Genomic DNA, 20245 nt, shown 5'->3' with positions numbered 1-20245 from the left:
ACAACTTCAACATCATGTTTGTGTTGCAATGAACCGTGGGCAATTAAATCACTGAAGTCTGCTGAAGTCTGAACCCCAAGTTGACTCTCTGGAAGTCTACAGAAAGTTCACTTTAGGTCCTGGTGGGCTGGATTTATTGTGGATTTCGACACCTCTAAGCACTCCCAGATTTCCCAGAGAACGTGCGATTCTGCAAGTGCAGTGAAGTCCAGACATTTGTATAAGCCTGTCTCTGTCTTTGCCATTTTCCATCTGCCCACCAGATTTTCTCGGACTTTCTGTCCTTTTCCTGTCACCTGACTGTCACACTGTCCTCATCAGTCCTGCAGTTACCTGTATCACACTATAACACAGTCATGAGGACTTATGAGCAGTATGTGTTGGATGCAAGTAAGGTTTCAGACAAAAAAAAATCACAGTGATCATCATCCATGTCAGTAACAGAATTAGCAACTCCAATCAGCTCATAATATCACTCAAAACTCATATTATCATTAGATATTAACCGGTGCAAACAGATAAATTACCTGGTAAATAACAGACATGTTAATTGGTATTAAACACTCTGAAATAAATAGCAGTGGACTCAGTGTGATTTTAAGTAGAGCTTTTATTAAAAATTATTTTGTTCAGTTTTGGCCACGTAGAAAAGCAAAAAAAAAAAAAAAAAAAAAAATACAGGAAATACAAAATGAGGAAGTTAAAAAGTTGCAGTCATATGGTTTAAACATTCACTGTTTCATAACTAAACTTTTAGTTAAACTGGAATCAAATGATTGACAATCCGTAACTTTGACGTTATTACATTCACAAAGACATTCAACTGATTTAAAAACTCAAATTCAAAACTTTTACTGCAGCTAACCTTTGGTGAAGCTTTAAAGAAGTTCTCTTTAACTAAAAAAAATAATGATTATCTCATTTGATGAACCAGCCGGTTAAATTCATTCGTGTCAGTTTGATGAGTTTCAGCTGCGTCTGACTTATTTTCCAAACTCATATTTCAATGGATTTAAAGAGTTTTACAACTCTTAAAGGATCAAACTGTTGTTTTTCAATACTCAATAGTCTGTTGCCTACTTAATGTCTTGTAATAGTTCCATTATCTTTGTGTGTAAATGCAGCTGATTGCAGGTTTTAAAAACCTAATTAGCTGAAAATTAAATATTCAATATCTTTGTCAGAGTGGTCAGAGCAAAACAAAAAACATTTCATCTGTGATTGTTTCAGATCAAAGAGGACAGTGCACTTCGTATGAAGGTCAGAGCACAACGGGTCAGATTTCAGATAAAATTTTTAGGATAAAAAAAAAAATTCAGCTCACTTTGACTCTGAATCTGCCCTTTGACCTTAGAACACACAGGTGCTGTAGATGGTGACCTTGTGGCTGATCTCCTGAAGCAGCTCCTTCACAGCCGCCTCCAACTCCACCAGCTGCTCCGCCTTCACCTCCAGAGTCCGCTGGTTGTCTTCATAAGATTTCTCCAGATCTGAAAAACAACATGTTTCATCACTGTTTAACCTTCACACCAGCATCATGCAACTGTTGAAACGTCTAGTGTTAAGGATTTAGTGACATCTAGTGGTGAGCTCGCAGAACTTAAACCTACACACTGGACCTTTAACTTGCACACAAACACCAGTCTTATGGTGGACTGACTCTTCAACTCAGGGACTCTAGTGTGAGACAGGAAGTGTGATGTCAGTGTTATGTAACTGTGCTGTCACCTTTGAGCAGCTGCAGTTTGTTGCTGGCCTTCAGCAGCAGATCTTTGGCTTCCTGCTGCAGTGACTCCGCCCTCTTCTTTGCGTCCGCTAGGCCCCCTGCCTTTGTACCGATAAGCTCCTCCACTGTGGAGTACTTATTCTTCAGCTCGGAGTCTAGGTCCTAAACCAACACACACACGCACAACCAGACATGCACAATAACACACACAGTTATACACAGATATATTGATTAGTTTGAAGCTCCTCATCAACAGATACAGTCTTAAATATAACATAATGTGCAGATGTGTTCGTGTCCTTCATGGACCGACCTGCTGTGTGTATTTAATGTTAACTGATTGACAGTTTGACAGGTGAACTCACTTTCTTGACCTCCTCTGCGATCTTTCTGATGGTCGCTGCATCCTCATTGGTTCGTTTGGTGCTCACGGTGATGTTCACACCTTTGTCTCTCAGCAGGGTTACGTCCTGCTCGAGACTCTGCAGCCTTTGGGTGGCGTTAGCCAGCTTCAGCTCCGCATCTGCCGTCTCCGAGGTCACCTTAACGCAACACAGACAGGTGGCCTATTAGTTAGTCAGTGAGCCTATCATTGAGTACAGGTTGTGACGTGATGTCAGTGAAGTTAACATTTTGAACATGGCTCAGTACTGACAGACGACAGCAGGTTGTTGGTGTTCTGGATGTCGGCGGTAGCCTGCTGGATGGCGCTGCTGGCGGCGGTCTGAGCTCTCTTAGCTTCTTCCAGAGCTTGTTTCACCTTCTCTGCAGAGTCCTTCACGTTTGATGCCTCCTCACTGACAAACACAGGAAGTCACATTTCATGAGTTTACTACAAGCTGTTAGAGAGGTGAGAACCACATAAGGTTATTGATTGATAGATGGCTATAACAGCGGTACACTGTGGCGCTCCGCTTCTCCAAACTGGGGGCTTGCCTACCACCATCTGCTTTCAGTAATACACTAACTATGGATAAGTACTTCATTCAACCCAATTTCTAAAGATCCACACAATCACTTAAAGTCTTTGAGTTCCATCAGAACTTAGTGACTAAAACAAATCTAACAGGCTCTGCGCAGGTAAAACCGTCCTGGATGAACAGGTAGGACTCACCTGGTTCGGCGGGCCTGCTCCAGCAGGTTCTCAGCTCTCTGGATGTCGTCGGCGCTCTGCTGCAGGATGGTCTCCACGTTTCCCAGTTCTCCCACCTTCTGTCGGATCTCGTCGGTCAGGTTCTGCAGCTGAGCCGGTGTAGTTGGCATCTGCATGGCCAGAACCTCGTTAGCCACCAGCTCAACGCTCTCCAGGTCTGCAGCGTCCTCTGAAACAACAGGAAGAGGTTTCAGAATCAGGATCAGAATCAGAAATACTTTATCGGTCCCAGAGGGGAAATTGTGATTTGTTACAGTTGCTCTGATGTAAAGAATAGAGAATTATAAGAAGGGAGAATAAGAGTATGAAATATAAGCATGTAAATATAAAGCAATAAAGAAAATGAAATAGAAATGAAAATGTGCATTAAAATAAAAATAAAATGTGCAGTATGCTACAGTGTTTAACAGTAGTACTTAAGATATTAAAAAATCAAAAATATATATATATAGGTATATATCATCACTGTGCTGAGGCTCTAAGTGTGAAAAATTAACCACAATATATACATCGGTAAAATTAAAAAGAATCGTGTCTTCTTGGACACTGTCTCCCACCCACTCCACGATGTGCTGGTCAAACAAAGCACATTCAGTCACAGACTCATTCCCCCAAGATGCACCACAGAGCACCACAGGAAGTCATTCCTGCCAATGGCCATAAACCTGCACAACTCCCCCCTCAGAGTCTCAGCTGCTCTGAGTCAATAGACTGGCATTTGGACATTTTTCACATACTGCATTTATAATTCATAATTATCTGTTGGGTGCCACAATAACTGTACATGTTTCTTATGTTGACTCTTATTCGTATCTTAGACAGCATCCTCCTCTCTGACACTGCCACCAGAGAGTCCAGCTCCACCCCACAACATTACTGGCCTTGAGAATCACTTTAATGAGTCTGTTGTCTGCTACCCTCAACCTGCTGCCCCAGCACACAACAGCAAACAGCACAGCACTGGCCACCACAGGCTTAGAAAACATCCTCAGCATTGTCCTCGGCAGATGTTGAAGGACCTTAGCTTCCTCAGAGAAGAGGCGGCTCTGGCCAATGGTTTGTTTCTCAGCTGTCTGGTCATCAGACTTCTTTAGACACAGCCATTTGAAATCATTTCCCTCCCTTGCTGAGCTGATGGGAAGTGAGGTAGCAGAGCAGCTCACTGATCAACACAGACGGCACTTCTCAGGGTTCTTGATGAGCTTCTTTTACAAAACATCTGTTTCAGTGCTTTTTGCTCTCACTGCAGCTGCAGTTGATCACTTGATTTCAACTAAACATTTAGAACAGTGGGTGGAAACATCAAGTACTACAAGATATCCTGTGTGACAATATGAATCCTCTGCTAAGTACCACAGGGATCAGTCCTCAGTCCATTACAATTTTCTGTCTACATGCTGTTTTTCAGTTGAATATTCCCAAAGTATCTTTTCAGTATCCAATTTTATGCATATCAGATTTTCTCCTTTAACTCCAATAATGTAGCTGAGCATACAATATGAACTGAGATCAATTAAAAAGTGATCTCAGCTGGAGTGACATTTGGGAAAGCCAGGTTAAGACACCAACTCACAGTCCTGTAGAGAATTCTGTTGATAGGAAGATCATACGATTGTCTGGGACTCAGAAACTGAAATGTACTCAGAGGGGTTATCGGGGACAGGATGGATGCAGGACGCAGTGCAGTAAAAAAAATGCTAACCAGCTTCTTTTATCACATTATTCAACGTGGCCAAAAATATATTTTGTTAGGTCACACCGACCTTGACCTTTGACCTTCGACCACCAAAATTCCAATCAGTGTATTCCTCGGTCCAAGTGGACATTTGTGTCAAATTTAACAAAATTCCCTTAAGGTGTTCCTGAGATACCTTGTTCACGAGAATGAGACGTATGCAAGGTCACACTGACCTTGACCTTTGACCACCAAAATCCTATCAGTTCATCAGTTCATTGAGTCCAAGTGAACGTTTTTGCCAAATTTGAAGAAATTCTCTCAAGGTGCTCTTGCGATATCACGATCACAAGTATGAGACAGATGAGGTCAAATAGACCTTGACCTTTGACCACCAAAATGTAGTCAGTTCATTGAGTCCAAGTGGACATTTGTGCCACATTTGAAGAAATTCCCTTGAGGCGTTCTTGAGATATTGTTTTCTGACCACAGCTGTCGCTGGCACAGAGGCAAGAAAACTGATGTCAGCGCTCCCATTGTGTAAACCTTGATAAATCTTACGTTTCTGTAGATATGCAGTCATTTGGAAACATGCTATTACATTATGCAAACTGTGTGTGCTCCCTCAAGAGTCAGTGTGACCTGATGCACTCCAGCTGCCTCAGGACCGATCACAAGATCACATACAGTACAAACATCTGCTTTAGTTCCTGGCTGACTCCTGAGTATATTTCTGACCTGCTGACCCCATAGGAGTGCAATGTGACATCCTGTGATGGATATCTGTTAGTAATAAACAGGTCAAGGCTAAAAACCAGAAGAGACTGCCTCCATCAGGATCTTTGATTTTCACTGAAGTCTCAGAGGTGCTGTTGTTACTGACAGGAAGTGTAGAAACATGACAGAACTACAGAGCTGGAATTAACCAGAATGAGTCCTCTAGGGTCTCTTCTGACTGTCAACACAGGATGAACACCTGGGCCCTATTTCAGAAAGCAAGAATTGTGAAAACTCTGAATATGTTCAGCTTAAGATGAGGGAAACTGAGTTTTCCGTTTCATAAAGCCAGTTCAGCGTAACCCTGAGTCAGTTACTATGGCAACATACTTTGTGAAGCAAACCTGCTGGCTGGCAGGTTTGAAAACCTTCCCAGCTGAGGCTCAGTCAACTCGGGGTTCAAATCGGAATTAGGCTCAGAGTTTGTTGAGCCTGCTTTCTGAAATAGGGCCCTGAGGTACAGCAAGTCCTTGAATCTCAGGAGATGTTGTGTTTGGTGAGTGGTGGTGAGAGACGTACGTGTGAGGAAGTCTCTGATCTGTTTGATGAGACCTCTCAGCTCCTCGTTGCTCTGCTGGACTTTCTGTTTGGTTCTGTTGGTCTTCATCAGGACGTCCTGAGCGCTCAGCTTCGCCTCGTCCGCCTTCAGTTTGGCCTCCGACACCTGCAGACAAAACACAGCTGAGAATATCCACTGAGGTCCACCTGAACCAGATCCAGCTCAGACCAGAACCTATCAGACTAACCATTTTGGAGAGCTTCTCCACTTCCTCCATGGCACTAATGATTTCCTGTTCAGAGTCTTGGGCCTTTTTCCAGGCGTTGTGGGCAGTCGTCACAACACCGTCACATCCTTCACCTCCACATTTGGTTCGACCCTCAGAGTCCACACAGCCAAGACCTCCACAGGGAGAGGACGAACACGAATCCTGACCTGATGATGGACTGCCACAGGTCTGTAAGAACCAGGACAGACCAGAACATCAAGAGAGATTCTGATTCTGATATAATAATAAAAAATAATATCTAACATATATATACAACAAACATAAAACAGAAGTGTCACGTCCCAATAGAAGCTTCAAGCTAAATACTGTTAGAAACACAATCTCCCACCTTGTGGCTGATCTCTGATAGGTCTAGAGTCTGCAGCTCTCCTGCCAGGTCGTCCAGTCTCTGAGCATACTCAGTGTGCCTCCTCTGGAACTCCTCTCTGGTTTGGTTCATTTTGTCCTCTGTGAGTTGCCGTAGGGTGCTGGAGTTTTCTACGGGGCTGTCGGGGTCGACAGTGGAGGCGTTTGCTCGAGCTTCAGCCGCCTGAGATTGCAGGAAGTACTTAGTGACACTGTTGGTCGCCCCTGGCAACAGACAGGAAGTACAAATCAGACCAAAGAACCACAGTAAGGAGAACTTCATTTCAATTCTACTGGAGGTCTAAAAGGCGTTAAAAATGTCAACCCAAAACACGCAGTGGAGAAAAACGACGATTCTACCAAAACTCTACTGAACTGATCCATAGAAATTTTTAAAATCAGCCCTCAGGGGGCGACACAGCATCACAGACACTGATCCAAGACAGTTTTAAAATCATAAGAACTGAGGAGATATATTCAAAGTGTTTGGTCACATGACCACTTCTCACCTCTGATGTCAGAGTTCTTGATGAACTCGACCTGATCCAACAGCTCCTGGACCGTCCTCTCCAGTTTCTGAGTGTCCGACATCAAAGAGTCCAGTTTGGTTCCTGCAGCTGCGTCCTCGTCCTCCACCTGGATCAGCGTCTCTTCGGTGCGGTTCAACATCTGGCTTAGAGCCCCCATCAGGTCACTGAGGGAAACAGGAAGGTCAGAGGTCACAGTGAATACAATCTTAATTCCAAAAAAGTGGAGACACTTTGAAAACGTAAATTAAAACAGAATGCTACGATTTGCAAATCCTTTTTGACCTACACTGAGTTGAAGAGATTTAATATTCAAACTGATAAACTTCATTGTTTTTGTAAATATACCCTCATTCTGAATTCAATGCCTGCAACCCAACAAAAAAAGTTGGGCTAGGAGCGAGAAAAGACTGCTCAAAAAACACCTGTTTAAGACGTTCCATAGGTAAACAAATTAACTGGTAACAAATGAGTATCAGTAAGGCTCAGTTGTTCACAAGCAAGGGTTGTAACTTTGTGAAAAACTGTGTGGGCAAAAAGTCCAACAGTTTGAGAACATTTCTAACACAGCTGAAAGGACTTCATGGATTTTACTATCTACAATCCATAATATTATCAAAAAATTTAGAAAAACTGGAGAAATGTATAAAGGATATTATTACATGGGCTCAGGAACACTTTGGAAAACCATTGTCGGTAAGATTCCATCATGCAAAGTGAAAGCCATATATCAACAACATCCAGAAATGACGCTGATTTCTCTGGACCTGTGCTCATCTGAGATGGACTGACACACAGCAGGAAAGGGTGCCTGGTCTGACAAGTCCATATTTCACATTGTTTTTGGAAATCATGGACGTCATGTTCTGCAGGCTGAAAAGAAAAAGGATCATCCAGATTGTTGACAGCGCAAAGTTAAAAAAAATCAGCATATGCGATGGTATGGGGATGTGTTAGCTCCCATCTCTCACATCTGGGAAGGCGCCATGATCACTGAAAGGTACATACAGGTTTTAGAGCAAAATATGCTGCAATCCAGATGACACAATTTCCAGGGATTTCCCTGCTTATTCCAGCAAGACAATGAAGCGCATTCTGCAAAAGAGTGCAGGTACTTAACTAACCTGCCTGCAGTCAAGACCTGTCTCCCATTGAAAATGCGTGGTGCATCATGAAGTGCAAATATGACAACAGAGACCCCGAACTGTTGAGCAACTGAAGTCATATATCAAGTAAAAATTTTACTTTCAAAACTTCAACAATTAGTGTCCTCAGTTCCCAAACACTTGCTGAGTGTTATTAGGGTGCTTTCACACCTGCCCTGTTTGGTTCAGTTCAATCGAACTCAAGTTTGTTTGCCCCCTAAGTGTGGTTCATTGGGGCAGGTGTGAACACAGCAGTCGCACTTGGGTGTGCACCAAAACAACTGGACTGAGACCTTCTTGAAGAGGCATGCATGAGGTTAAACAAGCATGAGCATGTTATAGTGATGATTATCATTATATAATGATTATTAATGTGCACCTCCTCCTGTACTGCCTTAATATGCACGTTCAGCACATCCAATGCATCAAAACATTGTTTTCTAGTTGGAGCCGCGCCTCGTTTTCAAACTGTATGCTTTGACTAAAATGAACAATGACAGCAATATAGTCCACGATGAGCAGCGCTAAAATCAACCTGCGTAGTTGTCCCTCCATTGTGACATTAGAAAGTGTCACATTTATCTTGCAAGTGTACTCTTCTTCAACACTTTGTTTACTTCCTGGGATTTTTTTGCATGGAAACTCTAGGTCTGAAAGCACCATAACAGAAAAGGTGATGTCACACAGTGGTAAACATGCCCCTGTCCCAATTTATTTGGAAAGTGCTGTAGGCATCAAATTCAGAATGAGTGTATATGTATTTACAAACATTTAAACATGAAATATCTTGTCCTTGGACTGTATTCAATCAAATACAGGTAAAAAAAGATGTGCATATCATTGCAATATGTTTTTATTTATATTTCTATACAATGTCCCAACATTTTCGGAGTTGGTTGTATTAATCTGAGCTGTTTTAATCTCCAGATTAAATATAATCTCACCTGGCCTGCTGCAGCAGCTCCTGGATCTCCGACAGCGGCTGTGAAGCTGGATTCTGGTTCAGGATGACTCTGATGTCGGCGACGCTCTTTTCCATGCTGTCAATAGATTTCCTGTACGGTCCACTGACTCCGTTGGCTTTGATGGCGTTGACCTTGTTGACAAGGCGGTGTGTCTGATTGGTCAGCTGACCGATGACCTCATCCCATTCAGCAAAGCACTGGTGGCAGCGTTGGCAGTCAGGGAAGGTACCGGAGAACCCACGGGCACAGGTGTCGCAGCGTGGCCCAGAAACGCCTTCCACACAGACGCAGTGACCGTTGGCTTTGTTACACTGCTGCTCTGAGATCCCTTGAGGGTCGCAGTCGCATGCTGAAACGGAAACACAGCGAGAGTTAGAGGTGTGCTCAACAAGCTACACTGAGGGCTCTTCAGGAGCTGTAGATACCCTGACAGATGGAGACCCTGACCATGAACGACAGATACACCTAGCCTGACAGACCGGTACCCTGATAGACGCAAACCCTGACCCTGACATACAGATACCCCAACCCTCATAGACAGATACCCTGATGGACGGAAACCCTGACAGATACTCTTACCCTGACAGACAGAAACTCTGACAGACCGATTCCCAAACTGTACCCTAACAGACAGAAACCCTGACAGACCGATACCTTAACCCTGACGGACAGAAACTCTGACAGACAGATACCCTGACCCTGACAGACCGATACCCTGAAAGACCGATACCTTAACCCTGACAGACAGAAACTCTGACAGACAGATACCCTGACCCTGACAGACAGATACCCTGACCCTGACAGACAGAAACCCGGACCCTGACAGACAGAAACCCTGACCCTGACAGACAGATACCCTGACCCTGACAGACAGAAACCCTGACCCTGACAGACAGAAACCCTGACCCTGACAGACAGATACCCTGACCCTGACAGACAGAAACTTTGACAGAAAGAAACCCTGACAGGCCGATACCCTGATGGACAGATACCCTGACACTGACAGACTGAAACCCCGACGGACAGATAATGTTTCAGTCAGACTCTATTGGTTTCGTTCTGGTGTTAAACTAGATGATCTTACAACATCACATTTTAAATCATCCACTGATCATCATGTCATGTCATGTCAGGTGGTTGCCATAGCAATGCTTTACATGTTTTTTTTTCCCCAGCTCAGTCAAAGAATCAAATAGTTAAAGCAGCAGCGTCAGTTCATCAATACTGTAGTGGAATAGTTATGACACATAACTGGACGTCATGAGTTAGTCATGTAACAGATAAAGTTAAAGCAAACAAAGTTTCTCCAGTGAAACTAATAAAAACCTCAAATAATTGTTTCCTCTGTGTTTTGTTTTAACCAATCAGAGATGAGTCTGAACAAACTGCTGTGCTGTTTTTAACATTCTAATGTTCAGCCTGAGGGAAATCCTGAAAACAGACGACATGAGAACAGTGAAGGACACCAGCGGCCTCTAGTGGACACAGCCTGTCAGCTGACAGAAAGTGAAGAACAGAGGGAACACTGTGGTGATTGTGGGTGTCTTCATTTATTCGATTTGGGGTTTGTTTGTTTTTTAGATTAGTAGTTTCTGTTAGTGTCTCTGTGTTCAGTCAAAACAAACTCTGCAGACTGAACTATCACAATCATAGTGATAAAAGTTTCTACCTCTGTTATTTCGTCATCTGATAAAAATGTTGAAATATCTTCGGGAGGTCAAACTTTCATTTACTGTAAAAACAATTTACAGGAAGAGTCAGAAAAATACTGTTTAACTTCCTACTCGTGAAAACATCTCCTGAGGGGAGACGTGTGTGTCTATGTGTTTTCAACATCTGGTTTGTATCAAACATCTGAAGCTCCCTCATGCTGCAGGAACAACAAACCTGAACCAGACTGAGATTTCTCTCTGATTCACTGGGGCAAACAAACAGACAGACAGGAAGAAAGACAGACTCAGAGAGACAGACAGACAGACTCATAGAGAGAGAGACAGACAGACAGTGTTGGTCATGGACCCCCTCTCTCCCTCTTCTCTCTCAGCAGGTCCAGTTTCTGACCTTCCGCTTTGCGTGTTACTAACAAAGCCCCTTTGTGGATTTTGGAGGGATATTTGGATGCTAAGACAGATCTCTGGTCTTGTGTCCATGGCAACAGGGCCCCGGGGCCTCTGGTAACATCTGGATTTAATATAAGTCACAGCAGAGGATGCTAGGAGGAAGAATGTTCCCACGATGCAGTGGAGCAGTGGCTGAACGAGTCAATGAGATCTGAACTGTGACTCAGCAGTTTCTCCTTCACGTACACATAGGTAGATCTGACACTGTCACGGTCATGTTTTACTCAAGCTGTCCTGTTTGGTTCGGTTCAATCTAACTCAGCAATCGCACTCGGGTGTGCACCAAAACAACCAGACCAAAACCTTCTTGAAGAGGTGAATGAACTCTGGTGCGGTTCGTTTGTGGTGAGAACGTATTCTGACCTGGATCTGAAGCAACTGCAGTCACATGACACATTGTTTGGGTTAAACATGAGCATGTTACAGTCCTGGAGGATTATTAATGTGCACCTCCTCCTGTACTGCCTTAATATGCACATTCAGCACATCCAATGCATCAAAACATTGTTTTCTAGTTGGAGCCGCGCCTCGTTTTCAAACTGTATGGTTTGACTAAAATGAACAATGACAGCAATATAGTCCACGATGAGCAGCGCTAAAATCAACCTGCGTAGTTGTCCCTCCATTGTGACATTAGAAAGTGTCACATTTATCTTGCAAGTGTACTCTTCTTCAACACTTTGTTTACTTCCTGGATTTTTCCCACTCGTTGGTCCGCTTGTATGCTGTCGTGAGAACATGAACCAACTCTAGGCAATTATACAACTTTGTGACAAAATTAGTCCCTGATTCAGACCAAAGGAGACAACTCTAGGTCTGAAAGCACTGGCTAATGTCCCATCACTGGAAGTGGAATGGATGTAACAAGACTCTGGTTGACCGAACAGTTGTAGCATTCAGAGCTCCGCAGACACCCGGCGCCATCAAGGCATCCTGGATCGGAATACCGCACGCCACAACAGAGTGCAGGACCCAAACGTGGTCAAAGCTGATGGAAAATGTTTCCCTGATGTTGAATTTTAAATGTTTAGATGTCAGGGAACATGTCTCCTGAATCCAATCTAAAAAATCTACTCTTCGCTTTTCATTTGTTCCCTATGTAGATGTTGCACAGTGGCAATAAATGAAGCTGAATAAAGAGTAAACATACCGTGACATTTGACCTCTGGGTCTCCCCAGAACAGTTCTTTACACTCGCTGCATGTCCTTCCTCCGAAGCCCGGCTGACAGGAACAATGACCGCTGATCTGTGGACCAAACACAGTCTTTACAATCATCATCTAAATATTGAACCAGGAGCTGATGGAATCAGAGCTGAGTGAACAGTTTGATCATTAAGTGCTTTGATTTTTCAACAGTTTAGGGCGGTGGTTCCCAACTGGTGAGTCTTGGTTCAAAAGTGTGTCACGGGTCCATTCTGAATGGACCCAAGTGACTTGCAAACAGGTCAGGTTTGTAAAAAACATTCTTTATTATTAAGAGAAATCTGGACCCTTTGGCTGGACCAGTTGAGAACCACTGATTTAGGGAATTTGGTGGCATCTAGCTGTGAATTGCAGATTGCCACCAGCTGAAACTTCCCCCGGCTAGAATTCCTTCAGTGTTCATTGTTCAGGAGGTTTTTATCGAGAGCCGAATTATCCGTAGAGGTTTCTTCCTCTCATCTCAGAGACGGGCAGCTATTGTGTGCGCTGCAGTTGGGCATCATTACTACAGGGGCCAACACGAAAACGTGAATGGCCCTATGTGTGTTCATCAGTGCTGAGCTACTGCAGTAACATAACAGTGCTACCTGGTGATCTCCATAAAGGACAACCCACTCCCTATGTAGATGTAAATGGCTCATTCAAAGGTAATGAGAACACAATTATTCTTATTTTCTGGTAATTATTGGACCTTTATTATTTTTTATCTATGATTTAATGAATGTTTGGAATCTGACATTGTTTACTTTTGTATCACATGACAGCCTGCCCCTCACCTCGTTGCAGGACATCCCGTAAGAGTGTTTGGGGTTGCAGTTGCAGGTCTGACAGCCGTGGCCGCTCGCCATGTTCCAGGTGTCAGGTGCGCAGCGGTCGCAGTGTTGACCAATCACGTTGGGCAGGCACTGACACTGACCGCTGCTGCGGTCGCAGTGACAGTCGCCGGATGACGGACAGCTGGAGTTTTCGCTGCCCAGCTTGTTACAAACACATTCTGTGGACGAGAACCAGACTTCATCAGGATGTATCGAGACTTTACTCAGGAGATTTGTCTAGATTCTACGTAAGACTTCATTAAGTTTTTATTAAGATCAAGGTCTCTCTTATAAATCAAGGGTTGTCAGCACTCCAAGTCAGATAATGTGTGAATGATGCTTGAAGATTTTCATGCATTTATTTTCATTTTTTTCTCTACTTATTCAGAAAGGTCCTAGTGAGACACAAAATCTCTTCTGCCAGGGAGTCCTGGTCAAGATGGGCAGCAAAAAACAGATCAGGACACAAGACACACAGGAATCGGGCTAAAAATAATCATGGAAAATAACGGCGCTTGCTAAAAGCCATAATATTGATCTGTAAAGAGGGATTTCTAAAGAGTTAAGTTTCTGGGTTTTGTAATTCTGGCAGCTCACCAGAGTGAAAGTTAAAGGCTGTTCTGGATGCTGTCAGCCAGTTTATTGCAAATTTCAGTCAGATTTTATTAAGATGATGTAAAAAGCTTTGTCAAGACTTTGTCCTGTGGCAGGATGTTGCCATGATAACCCAATAAACCCAGTGTACTCACTCCTACAGTCCTGCTGCAATGCGTTGCCGTAGTAACCCAGCTTGCAGAGCTGGCAGGAGGCGCCCTCGCTGTGGTAAAGGCAACGCAGACACTCGCCGGTTCTGGCGTCGCAGGAGTCCGGGTCCAACATGTCGATGTTGTTGTTGCACTGACAGGGCTGACACTGCCCTCCTGACTCTCCGGGGTTTCCATAGTAACCAGGTGAGCACTCATCACAGCGAGCACCTGCAGAGAGAAGGAGAAGAGTTTATAGATCTTGAACATGTCTGACAAAGAGTTTAATCTACAAAATGTCACCATGTTTTTTTGTTAGACGTAATATTCAGTTGTTATTTCTAGTTTGATCAGCGTGTTGAATGTTTACAGGACATGGCTTCACTTTTTACAGTATGTTTATTGCACCGGTGAATATCTGTGGTTCATTCATCAGTTAGTTTAGAGCAGGCTGACACTTCAACTACTTTCACTCTTCAGTTGACTTTCCACTGACACTTCAAGTGTTTACACAGAGATGGTGCTGTAGAGCCGCTACGAAGTCCCTTCTTCATGCCGCTTCTGCATTTTCACACAGAACCAAATGACCACAACATCATTCCACTCGTGTGATTTTAAAACAGCTTGCCGGCAATCAAAAGAAGCGTGACGGGCATGACATGTAACACAACAGTGTCGGCCACAAGCCTGACATGTAGCATATGTGTTGGCAGTGCTTTATTAACAGTAACAATGGCATAGCATGGCAATAACAATCATTTACTGTCCCTGTCATATGCTGGCTGATCTCATCCTCTGCTCAGAGGGTAAGAAGCTCATTGTTTTCCCAAATTGTGGACATTTTCAGCTGCTGTTTTTCTTCTTTGAGTTAGCTGCTAACTGCTACCAGCAACTTTTTAAATATCCTGGGCTGGGTTGCATGCAGAACATGTCTTCAAAACATCACACCCATGACGCCAATGATCTGGTGCTGTACTGTTTATACAGACATAATTTTGGCACTGTTACTACCTCTGTTCCCAGCTCAGAGGCGAGACAACTCCATCCCCTCATTCCACGATCACACCTTCTATACAGAGCGGCGAGGCGGCATAATGGCATGATGTTCCCATCTTGAACAGGCAATGTAAAAGGGGCTTTTAATTACACCTCCACTGCTTACACCCTGTAGCTGTCCCTCAGGCCCTGATCACACAGAAAGCATTTTAGCAGCTGCAGGTGGCTTTTTGTAATCGTTCTTATGAGAATGAAGCTTTTTGCTCGCAGTTTTTGCATTGCGACACGCCTTGCATTTTTGCGCTCTAGGCACCTGGTGTTTTTGCCGGAGTGCTCTGAACTCCTCGAGTTGAAAAAACTTCAAATCAGAGCGGAAAAGCGACCCATGTATATATATATACGTCATTATACATGTATACCCATGTATATAATGACGAAAACTCTGTCTGTGTGTGTGTTCCACGTTTTCCTCCTCACTGACTTGGTCAATCCATCTGAAATTTGGCACAGTGGTAGAGGGTCATGGGAGGATGTTAATGAAGTAATCAATTGGCCAAAGGGGGGCGCTATAGCAACTGATTGAAATTGCAAACTTTGAATGGGCATATCTCATGCCCCGTATGTTGTAGAGACATGAAACTCTGCACAGAGATGCCTCTCCTCATGAGGAACACATTTGCCTCAAGAACCCATAACTTCCGCTTATATAGATTTTCCGCCATTTTGAATTTTTTGAAAAACACTTCAAATGGATCTCTTCCTAGGAAGTTTGAGCGATCTGCATGAAACTGGGTGAACATAATCTAGGGACCAATATCTAAAGTTCCCTCTTGGCAAAAGTTGGAAAACGTACTAAAACTGAGCTTCTATAAGGCAATGAATATTGTGGAGGGCGTGGCTCATCACATAAAGGTGTATAACATCTCAAGGGTTTCACCCATCACCATGCAACTTTGTAGGCATATGACCACACATAATCTGAGGGGACCCCTCCATTATTGACCCCATCAAACAAAATGGGGGCGCTAGAGAGCTCATTTCTTATCTAGGCCTAACCGCCATATGGATTTTTACTAAACTTGGTAGATATGTAGAACAGGACGCCTCAAGGTGACTGGAGAAATTTAACTCTAATTGGCAACTGGGTGGCGCTATAACAACAGAAAAATGCTTCAAAATGGCTAAAATTCAACTGATCGCTGTGGCTCCCCCTGTGGCCCAATGTTGTTGTTTTTTTTCTAATTTTTGGTATGACTAAGTCATGGTATGGTATGCTGTACATAATCACGGAAACTGTCAGTAGGTCATTCTGTCAGTCAGTCATTCTGTCTGTCCCATGTTTTTCTACTCACTGACGTGGTCAATCTATGTGAAACTGCACATAGGTATTGAAGATTGGCATAGGTAGAAGGTGACAAAGCTACCAATGGGTATGGCCCAGTTTAATTTAAAAAAAGAGGCAGTGCAACGCGTCTCTCTGTGTAATCAGGGCCTTACACTTCAACTGACACTTTAGCTTTGCACTTTGCTTTCAGAGTTTACATACAAACTGGGAATTTAACTGCTCACATGTTTTCAGTGATTACACTTCAACTACTTTCATCTCTTACACCACTTCCTAACACACAGTGAGCAAGAAAACTCTGGCAGATGGAGAGCGAAAAATTCTGGTGCACTAAGAGCATTTAGGGTGCCCATTGAGCCCTGAGCGAGCTGAAGCAATGGGCTGCTTTTGCTCTGAAAATAGGCTGATGGTGCACAAAGCTTTGTCAAAGAAGACCCAGGGCGACCGCTTATTCAAGCAACACGTCACGCACAGACAAGTTAGGGCATCTTCACATAGAAAAACCGAGGTGACTAACTTTCAGCTGCTCTAACCTCTTACAAAGAACATTTGACCTGATTTCAGCTACTTCAGTTCACTTTAGAGACTTCAAACTTGCTTCAACTTCACACTTCAGCTGCTTTTGGTGGTTCAACTCTTACACTCATATGACATCTCACACACAAACAGTTAACCTGTTCAGTATTGTCATGCTGCAGTTTTATAGAGATATGTAAAGTAATAATTCAGTGAAACATTTTCCAGACTGTTGCAGATTTGAAGTGGAAACAAAAGGAGAAAGTTTGTGATCCATGCGTCTGTCAGCAGCTGATTTCAGCCCGAGCATCTCATTTCCTGCTCTAATAACAGACTCTCATCACATTCCTCCTCTCAGCCTCTGTTTACATCACACTAAATCACAAAGCCTCTCTTTAAATTAAAACCCTGTTTGTCCCTGCGGGGCAGCTGCCGTTTGACTCGTGAAAACAAAGAAAAGATACTGTGTTTATTTCAGAAAACTTCCTGCTGAGAACCAGAACCTCCGGCTGAATTCACTTTAAAACTGTAATTATTCTGTTTTATTGTCACATTTGTTTTTCCCCATATCTGCTAAAAACTGAAAAACTGCTTTTCCAGGAAATAAAAATGATGAAAGGGGTTAGTATGTTTTAAATTTATCGGCTTGCCACTTGTGTTTGTTTTTACTTCTGTATCCAGCTCAGTGTTCATTAAGTTTTTACCCTTGTATCCAGTGTTGCAGACACAGATAGCCTGTTGGGAGTCGTCACCACGGTAACAACTTCCTGCGAACTGCCGCAGGCTGCCGGGGCCATCAGGACACATGCAAGGACGACAGTGGTCACCTGACCCCAGCGTTGGGTCACCATAGTAACCATCCAGACACCTAAACAAAAGGCGAGAAAGAGGTGATGAATACAAGTCCTAGAATATGTGTGTATTCTGTGTGTATGACATCACAGGTGTAACTCACCTGTCACAGGTGTGTCCAGTGGTGTGGTCCCTGCAGCTGATGCAGCGTCCAGTGTTGGGGTCGCACTCGTCAGTGTGTCCGTTGCAGGAGCAGGGTCGGCAGGAGGGGAAGCCCCAGTGACCGGGCAGACAGCGATCACACTGCCGGCTGTACGCTCCCGAAACACAAACACACTGACCAGTCAGCTGATTGCAGAACGAACTCTGTGAACCCTGAGGGTCACATGCACACGCTGCAAAAACAAAAATACAGCTTGTTTATATTGTATGTTCATGACTGAATGGTATCATCATCGGACCAATACAGTATATTGCTGATCATTATCAGTGTGTATTAATTATAAATGACGTGATCGTGGTTCTGACCTTTGCAGCCGTTGGGTCCAAACTGGTATGTGGCCGGTGCACATCTGTCACAGTTCCTGCCGACAACATTGGGGCGACACTGACACTGACCCCCATTGGGATCACACACAGTGCTGAGGGAGCCCTGAGGGTCACACTGGCATTCTGGGAAATGAAGTCCAACACAGGAGACACATTAAACAACCAACAAGCTCCAACAGATGACAGTGTTTCCTCCATAGATCCTGTCTGAGAGAGGAATGCTGACAGATTTATGAGCAAGACTGTCTGAAGATGTTTGAGGAATGTGAAGAAGAAGAAACCAGTTGAGTCTTGCTCAGAAGGTCGAGGATCAACATGACAGTGACACTGATGAGTGACATCACTGAGATTAACAAGAATACCAGGAGAGAAAGAGTGGGTTGGTATGTCTGGATGTAAAAATCACAGAGTCTTAGCGCACTGAAGAAAACAGAAAGATATTTACAAAGCCAGAATGACAGACAAGAAAAATAAACAGGCTTTAAGTCTGAATTTAAAATCTCAGAGGTGTTTGTGTCTCTGATCAGGTGTTAAATTATTCCACAGTAGTCGAGCTTGGTTAAAAAATGCCCTGCCACATGTAGATTGATTATTAATGTTTGGAAAAATTATTATTTTAATTATTATTCTGTACACATGACATCTGCTTCCTGTCTAGCCGTCCTCCTCTTCCTGAGCTTTCTTTATTTGTTCCCTATTACTGTTTTTTCTTTGTTTGAAGCGAGGGTCTGAGGACAAAGGATGTCATATGCTGTACAGATTATAAAGCAAATGTGGGATATTGGGCTATAAAAAAACAACTGACTTAATTTATACCTACATAGCTGTTATAAAATTAAGATTATTAATGCAAAATATGTATTTTTTATAAACTATTTTTATAAATAAAGATTGTAGCAGAGTACTTCGACGCTGTGTTATTACCACTTTTACTTTGGCAAAAACTAGAAAAGCTCAACTTTAAGCCAGTCAGTCGATCAAAGTTGCGCTCAGACCCGCATCATTCATCAAACAAAACTCACAGGTTTATTTGAAGTTATTTAGACGGTCATGATCAAATAATCTCAAAGGTTCAATCTGAATCCACTAATCTAAATCTGTGTGTGTGAATCAGAGCATGATTTGACAGAAAAAGACCAGAGCTGGTTTTATTAATCCCTGAGGGGAATTCTTCCTTCTGTTCTCATTCCACAGGAGGTCAAAGGTCAGAGTTGAAAAGCAGAGTAGAGACATTCATCAGAACATTTTCATCTTCTTCTACTGAACCTCTACCTGCTCAGGTACTCTGTACTCTACCTGCTCAGGTACTCTGTACTCTACCTGCTCAGGTACTCTGTACTCTACCTGCTCAGGTACTCTGTACTCTACCTGCTCAGGTACACTGCACTCTACCTGCTCAGGTACTCTGTACTCTACCTGCTCAGGTACACTGTACTCTACATGTAACTGGTGGAGACCAAAAACAGAGCTAACAGTGGGAAAATATTGGACTGACAATCATCAGGTGACACAAACACAAATACTCCCGATGAGTCATCATGTTGATCTGTAACTGCTGGATGTAGAAATAAGCACCTGTTGGCTACCAAGTTTATCATCAGACCCTGGACAGACAGTGTGAGATTTTTAAGGTGCAGTCATTAGATTAAAGGTGGACTGGTGTACCTTTAGCTCCCTGGTGCAACATGGCAGAGATGCTAAAAATGTAGTTCCTGCAGATGTCAGTCATCGGCGACTTGATGACGCTCTGGCTGTTCTCAAGACAACGATAACGCTGAAAGGTTTCCCAACCACTGTTTCCATTGGAGTCTCCTCCTTCTGAGGCTGTGAAGATGTCCATGTTCTTACAGTGAGGCATCAACACGATCTGAGGATGAAGAAAACCATGAGACTGACTGAAAGCACATAGTCTACAGATGTGTTTAGAGAGAGGGAACGTTTGTTCAGAATTAAAGCCTGAAGGTCACTTGACTGCTTTTCTCTGTCACAGTAAACTGAATATCTTTGACATTTGAAGACATCATTGTGGTCAAGAAAATAATCAGCTGGTTTATCAGTAATGT

General features: G+C 43.3%; 1 protein-coding gene across 1 annotated transcript in view; it reads right to left on the bottom strand.

Moving 5' to 3' along the window:
- Positions 1-597: 597 nt before the first annotated feature.
- lamb1a (laminin, beta 1a) overlaps positions 598-20245 on the bottom strand; it is a 36848-nt gene continuing 17200 nt past the window's right edge. Inside the window, exons 17-33 of the mRNA XM_049574773.1 lie at positions 19848-20049; positions 18162-18305; positions 17797-18028; positions 17546-17709; positions 13991-14215; positions 13203-13420; positions 12372-12468; positions 9081-9450; positions 6974-7158; positions 6448-6689; positions 6078-6287; positions 5851-5995; positions 2841-3048; positions 2382-2523; positions 2092-2268; positions 1729-1888; positions 598-1490 (exon numbers count right to left, since the gene is read on the bottom strand). Of these exons, the coding sequence (XP_049430730.1) occupies positions 1351-1490; positions 1729-1888; positions 2092-2268; positions 2382-2523; positions 2841-3048; positions 5851-5995; positions 6078-6287; positions 6448-6689; positions 6974-7158; positions 9081-9450; positions 12372-12468; positions 13203-13420; positions 13991-14215; positions 17546-17709; positions 17797-18028; positions 18162-18305; positions 19848-20049 (3261 nt within the window). The 3' untranslated portion in view covers positions 598-1350. The remainder of the gene's footprint in view (positions 1491-1728; positions 1889-2091; positions 2269-2381; positions 2524-2840; positions 3049-5850; positions 5996-6077; positions 6288-6447; positions 6690-6973; positions 7159-9080; positions 9451-12371; positions 12469-13202; positions 13421-13990; positions 14216-17545; positions 17710-17796; positions 18029-18161; positions 18306-19847; positions 20050-20245) is intronic.

This window comes from Epinephelus fuscoguttatus, linkage group LG4 (assembly GCF_011397635.1).
Source record: "Epinephelus fuscoguttatus linkage group LG4, E.fuscoguttatus.final_Chr_v1".
Classification (NCBI taxonomy): domain Eukaryota; kingdom Metazoa; phylum Chordata; class Actinopteri; order Perciformes; family Serranidae; genus Epinephelus; species Epinephelus fuscoguttatus.
This window is presented reverse-complemented; position numbering and strand designations above follow the sequence as displayed.